The sequence below is a fragment of the Penicillium robsamsonii genome (assembly GCF_028829455.1).
Source record: "Penicillium robsamsonii strain IBT 29466 chromosome Unknown utg000003l_segment0_segment0, whole genome shotgun sequence".
In the NCBI taxonomy this organism is placed as follows: Eukaryota; Fungi; Ascomycota; class Eurotiomycetes; order Eurotiales; family Aspergillaceae; genus Penicillium; species Penicillium robsamsonii.
In genome coordinates this window covers 4,286,490-4,301,273 of record NW_026643221.1, presented here as the reverse complement: position 1 = coordinate 4,301,273, position 14,784 = coordinate 4,286,490, and the positions used below count along the sequence as shown (strand labels likewise).

The window sequence follows — 14,784 nt, the reverse complement described above, 5'->3', positions numbered from 1 at the left end:
CGGCCCATCACCGTTGAAGGGCTTGTAAGGGATAGGTTGTCCCGATGAAAAGATCACTCGACTCCGGGTATGAGGCTAGACTGTGGATGGAGTGCAGCTTCCTAACAGCAAGCAGTCGAAATGTGTTTGAATTCAGTGGCTAGATGAAAGTTGTGGGGGAATAGAAAGGATGGCATGTGGATAACTGACAGGCGGAGAAGGTAAAGTGAGAAAGAATTCATTAAATGGAGTTAATCACTTGAGGGAGAGAGAAAAGAAGGAGGATCAGGTGATGAGCAAAGGCCCTATTTGCCTGAGACAGAAAGGAATTAACGCATGTACAAACAAAAACACCACTAGAAGGACTACCAGAAAACTACTGGAGATTCTACTAAAAAGTATCAGAAGCCCACATAAGTCGCCGAATATGGCAAATATCTCATTGGATGGTTTCAGGAAGGTGCACCTAAAGTCTAGCCTCTTTCCCAGAAAAAACAATCTTTTCGCCAGTAGTCAAACTCCTCTGCAAAGCTGAACCAATAACAACCGCCTTCACCGAGCTTGAAAGCGACACTGGCGGAGCCGTATTATCCAAGCAACAAGCAGTGAACTCATTAGCTTCCGTGAGGAAAGCCTCTCTGAAACGCTCATAATAATGCTTAGGAAGATCACGTCTGGCTCCCTGGCCATCATGGATCTCAAGGTGGTTCTTCTTGCCGTGCATATTGACTCGGAGTGACCCCCTCTCGCAGATGATTTCGGTAGTATCTTCCTGTCCAGCAGCCATCATACGCGAGCAGAAAAGGGTAGCAATCTTGCCACCGTCAAACTCGACCGTAGCTACCGCGTTGTCACGATCCTTGCTCGAGTCCAATGCAGTATGGACAGCAACGACTCCAACAGCTTGCAGGCTTTTGATATTGGTGTGCTCACCAAGGAACCACAGCATCAAATCAATGTCGTGGATGGAGCAGTCGAGGAAGATCCCACCGCTTGTCTTAGCGTAATTCACGAATGTCCCAGTAGTGTCGAGCATATCTGCAGTCTGGGACCTGAAGACCACTGGTCGGCCGTGTTGGCCTGAGACCATTCTCTCATAGGCTTCGCGGTAGGAAGCATCAAAGCGGCGCGAGAAACCGCACATGACTTTCTGACTGGGGTTTGTTCTGAGAGATGTATTGTAAGCATCGAGAACGGATTGAGCCTGTTGTAGTTAGCATGTGTCTTTGTATTTGGTTTCATATAGAAAGACCTACAATCTTGATGTCAAGTGACAAAGGCTTCTCGCACATGACATGCAATCCCTTCTTTATAGCGGCAATAGTATGATCTGCGTGAACTGCAGTAATACCAGCAACGACTACAGCATCCAAGTTTTCTTTCTCAAGCATCTCATAGTAGTCCTTATAAATCTTTGCTCCTGCAAGGTTTTCTGCTGCCCACTTGTGCTCGTTAAGATCGGGAGAGCTTGCTGCTACCACTTCGGCACGGGGAGTAAAGACATGATAGTTCAAGGCGTGTCGTTGGCCTGCTATGTCAATTGACGTTCTTCCGAAAATCAGATATGGGAATAATGCTTACCCATTCGGCCAAGACCGGCGATACCGACGCGCAACTTCGGGGCTGACATCTTGAGATGAAAGGAGATTTTATTAAAGGAGTTGTAACAGTTGAATAATCTGAAAAAATGCTTTATAGGAGTAGTCACTTGAGCAATGGCCCAGCCGGGTTTATATACACAATCGTTGTTCGAAGTGGATACAATACTTGGCCGGGAAAGGGAATCCGAGTGGAATTGTGACTTGGTAAACTAGTGCAATTGCAAAAGGTAGGGTCAAAATTCTCATGTTACCGAACCTACTTTGTTGCTCTATCCGCACATCCTTCTAAGGTTTCATGCGCATGAGAAAGGTCAATGTCAAGGTAGGTATATGCCTCCTGAGTCCAATGTAAAGAAGTCGAAGAATCTATTTTCATGAATATCTACTAAGTACGCCCTTTAAAAGATCCGAGGTACTCTAGGGGTTCACAGACAAAAGCGCTATGCCCTAGGGATGAACTGGATGAGCACCCCCTCCCTCCCCAGGGCACCTTGGCGGGCGCTAGTTATATGACAAATAAAAGTGAGAAAGTGTATACCAGAAAGATGAATGACAAAGTGCAAGATCCCTGGATTCAGAACTATGGAATACAGAGTAATTATATAGGACAAACTGGATACGAAACACAGGCAAAATCAAGGGAAATTGGATCATGGCGGTCAGCAGTGACTCGGGCTGTAGCCTGCATATTCAGCCCAGTTGGCAATGTAAATGCAATGTGGTTATGTTGATATAGACGCTGTAATGGTGCATACAGGATGGAATCCTGTGTTTCATTATAGCTTCGTCGTTGCCCCGAAAGGTGTAAGAATAACCTCGGGATACATTGGATTCGATGGATATCTCTTCATCTATATGACATGTAAAGAAACCTCAGATTCCAAGCTCAACCCACAGTCTCACAGTACTCGGTGTCAATATTTTCCTTCTCAGTGTGTGCTAAGTCGGAAATAACCTCCGTGCGGGCTATCATGGTTGCCTCCGTCCAGCTAATTGCGTTCCCAGCCTCATGTTTGATTTCAAAGAGTCTGTCAATCTGCTCAAGGGACAAGTTCGCAGTCTCAACATAGAAGTACCAGATAATTGGCAGGAAGCAGAAGTTGAATATGGCAAAAAGCATGTAATACTTCCACTGGATGTTTGCGATGGCTGTTGGGGTAGCAACAACGATAACATAAACGAACAACCAATTCGTAGTGGTTGCAAATGAAGTGCCAATATTGCGCATTTGCTGGGAGTTGATCTCGGCCGGATAGATGTACGGTATCGACAGGAGCGACGTCCCGTAGAAGATATAGTAGACGAAGATGAACACCACCGCTAGAACAGACATGCCCTTGTTGTCAGGTCCGCCATATCGCAGCCCAACAGCAACAAGCGCAAAGCAAACGCTGCTTCCAGCGGCACCGAAGAGCATCAGTCTCTTTCGGCCAATGCGATCAATGAGCAGAGCTGCAACACAGCCCCAAAGCATCAGTGACATAGCGTCAACGGCCGACAAGATTAGGGCCATTCTGTTGTCCAATCCAACAGACCGGGTCAGGACTACTGGCAGATAGTATGCAATAACGTTGGTTCCACCAACTTGTTGAAAGAAGGCAGTACCAGCTCCAAGAAGAATCCTGCGCAATGTCTGCTGCTTATTGTTACGCTTGAATATTGCTTGTAAAGGCTTCGATTGTTGGACTTCGGATTCGTGGTTCACAGAAATTTCTAGAGTTTGTATCTCATCTACCACTTCAGGGTCATCAGCTGGCTTTGCAAGGAGCTGTGCGAGGATCTCGCGGGCTTCGCTGGCACGGTGTTTCATGATAAGCCAACGCGGTGACTCTGGGGCGACAAGAACGAAGGCGATGGTGGCAAGCGCGAAGAAACACTGGAAGCCAAGGGGAAACCGCCAGCTCACTGGAGAGTGAGGGATAAAAGTGAAGCCATAGTTCATCCACTGCCGAAAATCAGTATTGCTGTCTCTCGTATTGTGGGTGAAATAACTTACATTTGTGATAACAATTCCGAAAATATTCGTTACCAACTGGGCAACGATGAGTTTTCCACGATGCTCTGCACGTGCAGTTTCCGATTGCCAGATAGGAATTGCAATTGTGTTCATTCCATTTCCGACGCCAGCAACAATACGACCGACAATCATCTGCGCGAGGGAATAGGATGCGGTTTGGAGGATAGCGCCGACGATCAGGATACAGCACCCGATCAAAATGGTCCGTCTTCGACCGAGCTTGTCTCCAGCGAACATCGTCAACAGAGTGCCTATTATGCAGCCAATATCATAAGTCGCAACGATTTGACCTTGGATAGTCACGCTTGGATTTCCAAAGGTCTCAAGGAACGGCTCGTTGTCCAAAAGCCCACCAAACACTCCCTGGTCATAGCCAAAGAGGAGGAAGCCAGCACCACATGCTGCTGTAATTCTATATTGAAGCCATTTTCCCTGTGAATTTGGGAAAAACATGATATGTAGGTTCTTTGCAATGTACCTAAGAGGTGTGATATCAACACGGACCACTCGTGTGCGGCTTATAGCGGTATTTATATTCAAAGAAATCTACTTTATGTGATAGGACGCCTTAATATCAAAACCTGGGGTGTTGCAGAAAACGTGGGGTATACATCGATGGCACACCCATGTCGGGTTATGGTTCCCGGTAGGGTTGATCTATTCTTAATTAGGTTAGATCCACTCCGGTTATACCAGCGATTGGTCCACCGAGGAACGCCTAGAAAGGAAATCAGGACGACATCTCATTCAAGGTTATCCATCATAAATGATATCAGGTCAAAGCTCGATAAACGCAGATTGACAGTGGGTATAGTTCGGATTAAACGTTTCCCCATATTACCCCGCACTGCACTTGATCTTTCAAGTCTCTATGCTGCTAAGGGACTTGCATACAGTCTCATGGAACCCTAGAAGAAGGAAATTATGACAAAGCCCAGTGTCCCGCAAAAGAGGAAACACCATGCCTCAATGGCATGTATTTCATGTCGGGAAAGTAAAGTCAAGGTGATTGTCGATTAGCCCAGTGGGAAATACAAGCTAATCCTAGCAGTGTGACGGGGGTAAGCCCAAATGTTCCAGCTGCATGAACAAACATCGCGAATGTCGATACCAGGCCGTAGACAAAAGAAAGTAAGTGACCCATCAAGGTCATTTCATAAAAGGAGACGGTTAGTTAGACGATAACGCTAATGAACCGAAGACTCCCGCTCCGTGTTGCCATAGAGCTTCTATCAAGCAGAGTTGACCAACTCTGTCTATTCATTCGCCAAAATGGACTAGAGGCCCCGCCTATGCCGCAAGAAAGGGACACGGCTTTGGCCAAAGTCCTTGATGTTCTTGGCTTGACTGAAGTTCATTCAGCTGCAGGAGACAATCAAACTAACAGCAAATCCTCCAATCTCAATCCCGCATCTGCAGTCGATGATCCGCTTTCTGATGTTCCAAACTCTTTACCATCCTCCGCTCCTGGTGTGACAAATAATTTCAACAGCACTTGGGCTCAGGCATCCCCGGACAACACATCGCCAAATTCTCAGTCGGGTCTCACAATGCTTTCAGACCCTGATTCTACATCAGCACTGCCCATGATCGATACTGAAAATATGGATATTCCAATCACAGAGCAGCAACCACCGATGGATGAGCACTCGGATACTTCATTGGCCAACTGGGACTGGACCTTGGACTTTGGAACATACATTACGCCATCATCTCCAGACATTCAAGATCAAAGCATAGAATCAATGCAGCTGCCAGTGGAGCAATCAGAGAGGCTACCTGAGCCCTTTGAGCCTGCCATCGTTCAAAGCTCACCTAGCATCGACAGTGATACTGGGAGCACAGAAGAAATTGAAGATCTTATCGACGAGCTTTCTGATCGGATGGGCACATTGCGTTTCGGTCCTGGAGGAAAAGCTCGCTTCTACGGCCCAACATCGACCTTCAACCTTGCCGATGCTCCGGTATCTATCAACACTCAGACACAGCGTGCGGTTGATTATCTCGACGATATAGACTGGGACAGACAAGTCCCATTATCTCTCGAGGAGCATCTTCTTACTCTCTATTTTACCTGGCAAGATCCATCATTCCACGTTGTCGACCGCGAACTGTTCGAGAAAGGAAAGACGGCCTGGTATGGGAAAGAAGAGACCCCGTTCTATTCCGAGGCACTCTGCTATGCAATGTGAGTCTATATGTCTATTTCAATTTGGCGAATTGACACATGAAATAACATTTACAAACAGGTGTTCTCTCGGCGCTGCATTTGAAACTCGTTACCATCCATCCTTTGTGACGTTCCCAAAATCTCTCGGTGAATTCTTTGGGGACCGCGCAAAAGAACTCCTTGAGATTGAACTCGACTCTCCGTGTGTGGCAACAGTCCAAGCGCTAGTCATCTTAAGTAGCCATGAAATTGGCGTGGGCTCAGACACACGCGGATGGCTCTACAGTGGTAAGTTCTGTCGAAAATTCCTGATTTCCTAAGCTTACAATTCTAGGGATGGCCCTTCGACTTGCTTTCGATCTTGCCTTGCATATTGATCTTTCTTCCTATGTTGCTCGTGGGTCTGTTACAGCTGCCGATGCTGAGCTGCGTCGAACCGTCTTCTGGGCTGCGTATATGGTCGATCAGTGAGTTCCTACGTTTCTTTTGTGTGCGCTCAGGATATCTCTAATCTGTTGAAATTCCAGTCTTGTTGGCTTCTATCTTGGTAGACCTTTTTACACCAACATGGAGGATGTTACAGTCAAAAAGCCCAATGATGGCGTCGACTATCGAGAACCTTGCAAATGGACGCCATACGCGTCTCCCATTCCGTTTGACGATAATTCGGAATTATTTGACTGTATAGGTGCCGTCAGTCAACAGGAAGTCTCACTATGTGAGCTTATGGCACCCTGCGGCTACTTTCTGTAAGGTCCCGTCCCCGTTTGCTCGTTTGCCTTTGTTCCTTCGTTGGGCCCAAGTGAGTTGCTTCGGCTAACCTTCACCTCGAAAAAGTTATGGGACATCAGGTATCCCAAGAGCCGTGCTTCAACAGCTCAATGCAAATAATGTTGCCAAGCTTCTCAATTGGAAAGCTCAGTTGCCCTCATTTTTACAAATAAACCTCAACGATCACACTTCTCCTTATCTTCCGCATGTGTTGCTACTTCAGTGAGTCGCTATTATACTTCCTTTCAGGAATATTCATAGAAGATATCTGCTAACTCATCCAAAGCATGCAATATTACCAGAATCTCATTTACACCCATCGACCCTGGATGTCAAAAGGCTACCTTCAACCACAACCCCCGAAAGGACCTGGCTCCACTCACGCTCGGGAGATGTGCATTAATTCTGCCATCTCCATTGCCAAGATCCTTGTATTATACGAGACCAGATATACTCTCCGCCGCATAAATATCAAAGCAGTATCAATCACCTCCTCCGCCGTGCTCCTCCTTCTCTTCGCCGCCGTCTCCCAATACCAAACCGAAGAAAAAGAGAATATCATCGCTCATCTGAGTACCTGTTTCAGAGCCCTCGATGAGTTCTCTCTATCCTGGCAGAGTGCCAATCGCGCTAAAGACCTCCTGGTAAGACTACAGCACAAATGGGAGGTTCGGACCCGTGCTACCAAGCCGGACCGTGGACCGGACGGAGCTGGTTATCCCCCAAGAAAGAGATCACGGATGCTTAATGAATCTGAGTCGATAAACCCAAATGAGTTAAGGCTTCACAACGCACAGCCTGAGACGCGTGATTTCCAACTGGAGTCGGGGTTGGGCTGGATGCTCATGCTCAGCGGTCAGCTTCCGTCGGATGGGGATGAGGATCTCTATTCTTTCGTTGCAAATACAAGTATTCCAGAATCTGAATATGAGACTATATAGGCATGGCGATCTTAGATCTATTTCAAATAGAATGCCAAATCCGCATCATCTTCTCTCTCCCACTCTAGCTCCCCGTTTCCAAGATATGAGAACGGATCCGAGGTGTTGTTGTGTCTGATATCAAAGTCTTCACCCCGAATATCCTCAATAGCCTCTGTTATCAAGTCAGTATAATATTTCTACTATCTCAGTTGTCAAACTTGCCTTTATAATGCAATACACTACCTGGATACATCGCCGTGACAGCTTCTCCGTTGTTATACCAAGCATGACAACCCTTGCTCCAGACAGTGCGTCTTAGGCCTGCTTGTGCACGACGGTTGTAGTTCCGAATAGCGGAATCGTTTACTGCGACGGACCTTCTCAGATGTCAGTTAGTAGTCCATGTATCTCATCTAAAAATACTCACTTGATATCCTCCCGGGCCATCTTCTTCACCCATTTCAACATGTAATCAGCAGTCCAACCGATCATCTGGGGCACACTACCATGGCCAATGGGACAGTTGGGTCCATTGAATATGAAGTAGTTAGGCACTCCACCGGCGCAAACAGAGAAGTATGCCTCGGGTACCTTCTTCCACTCCACATCCAGTCGTCGACCATCTCGACCAACCAGCTCCCACGTGGGAATGAAGGTGGTATCAAATCCAGTCGCACAAACAATCAAGTCAAACTCCCCTTCACCCGCTGCTGTGCGAATACCAGTTTTGGTAATCTCCTCAATGCCTTCAAAGCACCATTCCGCATTTGGCTGCTGCATCGATTCGAGATATCCATCGCCAGGGCTTAGTCTGCGACATCCGATTTCGTATTTCGGGATAAGTTTGTCAATCAGGTGGGGATTTTGACTGAGACGCTGGCGCATAAGCCCCGAAATCGCATCAAATAGCCCTTGATTGTGCTCCGAGCCAGATAACATCAGTCGGTAAACGGTGTTGACACTTTCATAATTAGTCTGATTCAAATAAAAAGCATTGAGCAACCTACGAGCAGTCAACCTTTTTCCTGTACTCCAGGAATGCTTTTGGGTCATCTCGGAACATCGCTTTCTCTTCCTCGCTATATTCAAAGTTTGTTCCCATTCCATCCCTCGTGACGGCCGGGCAGAGATTGACCGACACCCAGGTCGGTTGACGAATGTAATTGACAATTTTTGCGGCCTTGGGCTGAAGCGCAGGAACAACTTGAAGAGCAGATGAGCCATTTCCAATGACTGCGACCTTCTTGTCAGTCCAGTCGTACGTTTTGTCCCAACCAGCCGTGTGAACCAGCTTGCCAGCGAACTGGTCCAAACCGGCGATGTCCGGCATCTTCCACTGGTTAAGAATACCAGAGCCATCGATTAGAATGTCCGCTTCATCTTGGATAGACTTGTCATTTTGTTTGAGCTCAAGTGCCCATTTGCCTCGTTCCTCATTCCAAATAGACTTGACGAGCTTGGTATCAAACACGATCGGATCTTTCAACCCGTACTTTTCTACCGTGTCGATAATGTATCTTTCTATCTCGGCACCTCCAACATAGCATTTGGACCAGTTTGGGTTTGGCTCGAATGGAAAGACATAGCTGTGGGCGGGAACGTCACATCCAACACCGGGATAGACATTCTCGAGCCATGCACCCCCAACCTCGGAGTTCTTTTCGTAGATTGCAAAATCCACAAACTCAAGCGGCTGCTCATGTTTCAGTTTATGGGAGAGGATCAAGCCAGAGAACCCCGCCCCTATGCAGACAACTCGAAGCTTACGCTCCTTGAATGCATATTGACCAGGGTCTACATTGATAGTCTCATTGAAAAGGGATTCGTTGGACGGCATGGTCGGTTTTGCTAGTTGATTGTTTGTTTGCTTTTTGATTTTTTTTTTGGCCCTGTCTGTTTCTTTTTCCCCTGCTCTCGGAAAACGGAAGACTCCGGGCCCGTCTCCAAACTCAGGGGTTGTCTCCATAGCTTTAGCCTTGACATGGTGGTGCTAAGTAAGTAGCGTTGACCGGCGTTTGAATTAGATCCGGAATCCTTCTCGGGTAGGACTAGGGCGATGTTATACGTGGAGATCTTGGATGCGGCCCCATCGGGGGCGAGGCGAGCGTTGTGGAGCTCCGATATGGTCTGGGGGCCGTTCTTGGCCTTGATGTTTTAAAAACCTTGAAGGAACTTTACAATGGCCTTGTTGAAATCAAAGATACTTCGTACCTCCGATATTCATCTTCGAATGTGAGGTTCCCCTTTGTTTCTTTAATGTCGCTCAGCCCGTTTGGAGAACCTCCACCCGGGACAGATCTATCCGCCGATCATGGCGCACGGAACAATGCCGCTGTTATCACAACCTTTGTCCTGGCAACAATAGCTGTCGGGCTTCGGTTTTATACAAGATATCGAGTACAGTCTGTGCAGATAGCTGCGGATGATTGGATGATCGTGGGTGCCTTTGTATGTTGTCTCAAAAAACGATTTTGTCTACTTCTGTTTCTAACAGATCTACAGCTGGCCGTAACTGCAAGTCTCATTTTGACGGTGGTTGGTATGTATAAATCCTTTGACGGTACAAATTGACCTCAAGTCTAACTTGTATAACAGGTGGATATCACGGTCTCGGAAAGCATGTGTGGATTGTCCCTATCGCCGAAGTCGTGGAAACGATGCGCATTCTCTTCGTCTACGTCCTACTCTACGTTGTCACCGTTCCACTCATAAAATTCTCCATTATTCTCTTCTACCGGCGCATCTTCGGCATGACATGTACAATGTGGTTCTGCGTGTTTCTGACGGTCGGATATTTCATCTCTTGCATAGTTGCCTTTCTGGTTTGCTGCAGGCCCGTGTCGTATTACTGGACACAATATACAGAACCCAGTGGAGGAAAATGTGTCTACGACCTCTACCCATTCTATATCGGCAATGCTGCGGCGAATGTGACCACAGATGGGATCATTCTGTTGGTTCCAATCCCCCTTGTGTGGAAGCTACAGATGCGAAAAACACAGAAAGTCTTGCTATGCGGCATTTTTTTGCTTGGAGGATTGTATGTCGCCCCCAATCCAAGTGTATTTGACTCAAGCTTATATATCCCAGTGTCTGTGTTGCAAGCATTATCCGAATTTATTACATGACCTTCCTCAAAAACTCCCCCGATGTCACTTGGATCATGGGCGATGTCTTCATCTGGTCCAGCGTCGAGCCCTCCATCGGCATCGTATGTGCCTGTCTTCCAACATTATATCCGCTACTTCGTTCTTTTATTGCTCGCGTATTTGGCAGTAGTACAGGGAGATATGCTGAGGCATTAAGCAACCAGGAGTCAGCGACGAAAAAAGTCTTTGCTCGCAGACCAACGCCACTTGACTGGGATGAGTCCCTGTTGAGTACACATGACATACATGTCGAGATGAGCGGACTTAGGAGGGATCATGGCGATGATAGGAAGATTACGGTAGATACGGAGTTTCGAATAGCTGAAGAGAGCAGTCAATTGAAGTAGGATAAACCTTACCTGCACATGTATAGCAGTCTATTACCGCCAGTGTGCCGCTTCATATTTTTCCATAGTAAATATTGAATTTCTTGATACCCTTTTTCAGTAGTCTTTTCGGCGCCTTTTGACGCCTGTCGCTTTCAGAGCTCTATAGGTTCTTGATCCACTTTTGAAGTCATTTTGAAACAGAACGGATGGCCTCAGAGATTACCCGAGAAAGATAGACTATGACTCAAAGGAAATAAATTATGCGTAGCCTAGGGGAGCAGTTCAATATATAGAAGTAGGTCCACAGGTAATGATCCGACTGACAATGAGGCGGTCCAGTGCCAGAACAAGCGGTCGTCGACCCCGGACTTGCTGACTAATATATTTTCCCCTCCAGGGCTTTTCCGGGGTGACCTCGGGAGGAAGGGCGACATGTACCGTAATCATCCATCTTTTTTGAGAGCGCCGTGATGGTGTTGAAAAAATGTCCAATCTGTTCGCGGGTGTTCAAAAAAACCGAACATTATAAGAGACATGAACGGTCGCGTCAGTCACGTCGAAACCTTGCAAGAGCAGCAACCTAACAATCAAGAACAGACACCAAAGAACGCCCATATGAATGCAATGTCTGCCACAAGCGTTTCTCTCGAAGGTAAATTCCGCTGAAGGCACATGTGAATTGTAACAATATTCAGAATCCTATGTTCGAATCCCTAAATTTAATGAGCATATAGCGATGTCTTGAGCCGACACGCCAAGGGCCATAATCAAGCCAATGCGACAGCCGGTCCATCGGACGCGCCAAATCGACAGTCATCAGTAATTTCTGGCGCATCAATGATCCCCGGACCAGGCAATGGTTTTCTTAGTGCAGAAGCACAGATTCCACCTCTATCTACCACGTCGCGAGATGCATCAGCTGGGCTCCCATCATCACTAGATTACCTAGCCGACATCTCAGCCCACCATGGCCGCACCGAGCCAGATCTCGGCGTGATGATGATTAACGACCAGCAGCAATACATCGGGTGGAATACAGTCGCGCCAGCAGATCAGGTATCGCACCAAGCTGGCTTGGCCTTCCATCCTGGACCAAAAGACATGCTACAAATGTGGCTTGAACCTCGCACAGATTCAAAATCAAATGGCTCGCTAGATCTGATGCACGATAGCCATTTTCCTCTGATGGGTGACAATTTGATTCTTACTCCAGAGCAGGATCGACATTCAGTCGACCACGATAACATTCCCAATGAACGTTTCGCTAGAGTCCAGCAGTGCTGGTTAGCACCACCGAACACCGGGCGTCTTATCAACAGTTTATGGCGGGATATCGCCATGTCGCCCGTTGATAATATCTTCTCTGTTCAGTCATCACACCTTTCCGGCGAGCCAAGTGTCGTCCAAGGATCGCGGTGCGGATTTGATGAAGATTGCAGACAGCGCCTGCAGGCGGCTTTTGGATCGATGGCTGTTTCTGCACATATGCAATCTTCCGTAAATAGGATTATTGCTCCAGCCACGCCTACCTCGAGCTTGAATAATTCTGACTTCCCTCCTGCTGAGGTCTTGGATATGGCACTCGATTTATTTTTCCGTCTCTTTAATCCGCTCTTGCCGTTTGTGCATCAGCCGACCTTCTCAGCGAACAAGGCGCGACCATCTCTTTTATATGTTATGACGCTGGTTGGCATGACATTGCTTGGCACGAAAGGAACTACTGCGTTTGTGTCCAGAAATTTCTCAGTGGGTCAAATATTATCAAGCACCATACAGTCAACCTACTGACAGTCATTAGGGTGCTTTGGAAAAGGTGACTGCTGAATTTGCTCGATGTTCAATGGGACTTGAGGGCGCTTCCGGCACCATGTCATCATTTGCGACAGCTTTGCTCTTAATAAACCTGGCTGGTTTGACCGGGGTATGAATCTCTCAGTCCGAGTTTGCTCTAAAGATACTAATCGATATCATTCTACAGGAAAAAGTCCATCTAGAACAGTGTCAACCTCTTTATATCAACGTCATGTCTGTGAGTTTGAAGCGAACTTTCGTCTTTTCCTCTATAGCTGTGATTCTAATGACAACCACCGCAGGTCGCCCAAAGAAATGGGTTATTTTCAGCCACCGAAGGGCAGAGCCTTGACATGACTTTGTTCGAAACATTTTCCGATATTGACATGAGATGGAAAGCCTGGAGCAAGGTCGAATCAACCAAGAGGTATGCCAGAATTCCCGCCCATTCAACACATCACTAATAATCTCACCAAGAATAATTATTGGCCTACTGCTCCTGGACTCTTGGTACTCCTCATTCCTCTCAACGGGTCCAATCGCAGTCCCAGATCCGATCCAACTCATCCTCCCCTGCAGCGAATCTCTCTTCTCTGCCCACTCCTCCATCCAATGGACACACCTAATCCGCAGTGGCAAGCACATCCTTTCATCAACAATCCTCGCCCCATCCGAAAACATCAACGTGCCTACCCTAGAAGCCCCCGCAGACGACTTCTGTATACAAGCAGTACTAGCAGTAGTCCAGCTTCGCCAGTCAGAATCCTACCACCGCCTCCTCTCCAATAGAGCCAGCTACCCCTTTGCCCCATGCCACACCTACGCCATGGACGGCCGAGCCAGGTGCCTCCCCTCCCTCCAATCCCAACTCATCACAAACTATGGCGAAACCCTCGACCGCCTGAACCCCAACGCTCTCATTACATGGCACAACATGTGCATGACTCTCACAGCCGATGTCCAAATATTCGACCTCGCAGCCGGCCGCGCAGGTCCAGATGCTGCGCGCAAAGCCCTCAACGATATCCGCGAATGGTCGCAGACACCGGCAGCCCGACGCGCGTGTTTGCACGCAGCGCATATCTACAAAGTCATGACAAATCGCAAAGCCTCTGACCACCCCACGTTCCAATCTATGTTTTCGCTCTTCTCGGCTGGATTAGTGCTCGGTCTGTATACGTTCACGGCGTCGGAGTCTACGAGTTCCCCGTCTAGTTTTGGGTCTGTGGAGTTGATGGATGATGTTGACTGGAGATTGGTGGGGACCGAGGGGTTTACGAGTTTCATGGAGCCTAGGGGAAGTCAGACGTTCGCGCCGACGGATGATCCTGCTATTGATTTTATTCGAAATGGGGCTAATATCTACTTGCGTGGACTGCCGTTCCACAGTGGGTATCAGTCTGCGCGGAGAATATTGCTTGATTATGCTTCGCTTCTCAAGGACTCTGGGAAGTGGAGTGTCAAGCAGTTCTCGTATATTTTATACATAATGAGTGATGTTCTTATGGATGTTGAGTGATGACGTCTCGACTGCGATTGGCAAAAGCAATGTATTCTAGCCGTTTGGTTGTTGACTCTTTTTCGTTCGCTCGATATGGTTACATTAATTCTCTGATCGGCCGAAATAAACCCCAGCTAGCCAGGAGCATTATTCCCCATTGACTTTATTCCGAGCCCACCATGGCGAATCTCCCAGAATCCGCTTAGTATCCAACGTCTCCTTGCCAGCCATAATCTCCTCCCAATGCTCATCTGCAATCTCAGCCGCACGCCAGAGAATATGAACACGCGCGAGCTCGGCGTCCCCCACAACCGGTAAAGAGAGACAGCATTTCTGCTTGTGATGCTGAGGCATAGATGTAATAGTAGCTACTCCGGACCGACACTGCTCAGCCATAAGACGCATCATGCTCTCGCCGCTGTTGGGCTTAGTTCGTCCGCCGAATTTTGTGAAGTCGACTGTTACCCAGTGGACGAATTGCTTCGTGTCGATCTCGGGGATGTTGGTGCCATCCGGGTGAGAGAACATACCTAAGGGCATTTTGTTTAGATGG

General features: G+C 47.6%; 7 protein-coding genes across 7 annotated transcripts; 3 read left to right on the top strand and 4 right to left on the bottom strand.

The window, feature by feature from the left end:
- Positions 1 to 445: 445 nt before the first annotated feature.
- N7447_006365 (uncharacterized protein) lies at positions 446 to 1,609 on the bottom strand (the record flags this gene model as incomplete). Its single annotated transcript, XM_057230627.1, has 3 exons — positions 446 to 1,183; positions 1,236 to 1,507; positions 1,561 to 1,609. The coding sequence occupies 3 exons, from the start codon at positions 1,607 to 1,609 to the stop codon at positions 446 to 448; spliced, it is 1,059 nt and encodes a 352-aa protein (XP_057085717.1).
- An 857-nt stretch (positions 1,610 to 2,466) lies between these two features.
- Positions 2,467 to 4,050, bottom strand: N7447_006364 (sugar porter family MFS transporter; the record flags this gene model as incomplete). The annotated part of the gene is made up of 2 exons (XM_057230626.1): positions 2,467 to 3,525; positions 3,577 to 4,050. The coding sequence occupies 2 exons, from the start codon at positions 4,048 to 4,050 to the stop codon at positions 2,467 to 2,469; spliced, it is 1,533 nt and encodes a 510-aa protein (XP_057085716.1).
- Positions 4,051 to 4,558: 508 nt separating this feature from the next.
- N7447_006363 (transcriptional regulator family TF) lies at positions 4,559 to 7,479 on the top strand (the record flags this gene model as incomplete). The annotated part of the gene is made up of 8 exons (XM_057230625.1): positions 4,559 to 4,591; positions 4,646 to 4,728; positions 4,799 to 5,785; positions 5,847 to 6,055; positions 6,102 to 6,234; positions 6,295 to 6,516; positions 6,605 to 6,760; positions 6,825 to 7,479. The coding sequence occupies 8 exons, from the start codon at positions 4,559 to 4,561 to the stop codon at positions 7,477 to 7,479; spliced, it is 2,478 nt and encodes an 825-aa protein (XP_057085715.1).
- A 17-nt stretch (positions 7,480 to 7,496) lies between these two features.
- Positions 7,497 to 9,298, bottom strand: N7447_006362 (flavin-containing monooxygenase; the record flags this gene model as incomplete). Its single annotated transcript, XM_057230624.1, has 4 exons — positions 7,497 to 7,633; positions 7,702 to 7,838; positions 7,889 to 8,422; positions 8,469 to 9,298. The coding sequence occupies 4 exons, from the start codon at positions 9,296 to 9,298 to the stop codon at positions 7,497 to 7,499; spliced, it is 1,638 nt and encodes a 545-aa protein (XP_057085714.1).
- Positions 9,299 to 9,717: 419 nt separating this feature from the next.
- N7447_006361 (uncharacterized protein) lies at positions 9,718 to 10,957 on the top strand (the record flags this gene model as incomplete). Its single annotated transcript, XM_057230623.1, has 3 exons — positions 9,718 to 10,000; positions 10,057 to 10,501; positions 10,552 to 10,957. 3 exons carry the CDS (start codon positions 9,718 to 9,720, stop codon positions 10,955 to 10,957), a joined length of 1,134 nt encoding a protein of 377 aa, XP_057085713.1.
- An 819-nt stretch (positions 10,958 to 11,776) lies between these two features.
- On the top strand, positions 11,777 to 14,249 carry N7447_006360 (Transcription factor; the record flags this gene model as incomplete). The annotated part of the gene is made up of 5 exons (XM_057230622.1): positions 11,777 to 12,685; positions 12,738 to 12,860; positions 12,918 to 12,968; positions 13,033 to 13,157; positions 13,208 to 14,249. The coding sequence occupies 5 exons, from the start codon at positions 11,777 to 11,779 to the stop codon at positions 14,247 to 14,249; spliced, it is 2,250 nt and encodes a 749-aa protein (XP_057085712.1).
- A 129-nt stretch (positions 14,250 to 14,378) lies between these two features.
- On the bottom strand, positions 14,379 to 14,771 carry N7447_006359 (uncharacterized protein; the record flags this gene model as incomplete). Its single annotated transcript, XM_057230621.1, has 1 exon — positions 14,379 to 14,771. One exon carries the CDS (start codon positions 14,769 to 14,771, stop codon positions 14,379 to 14,381), a length of 393 nt encoding a protein of 130 aa, XP_057085711.1.
- Positions 14,772 to 14,784: the final 13 nt, after the last annotated feature.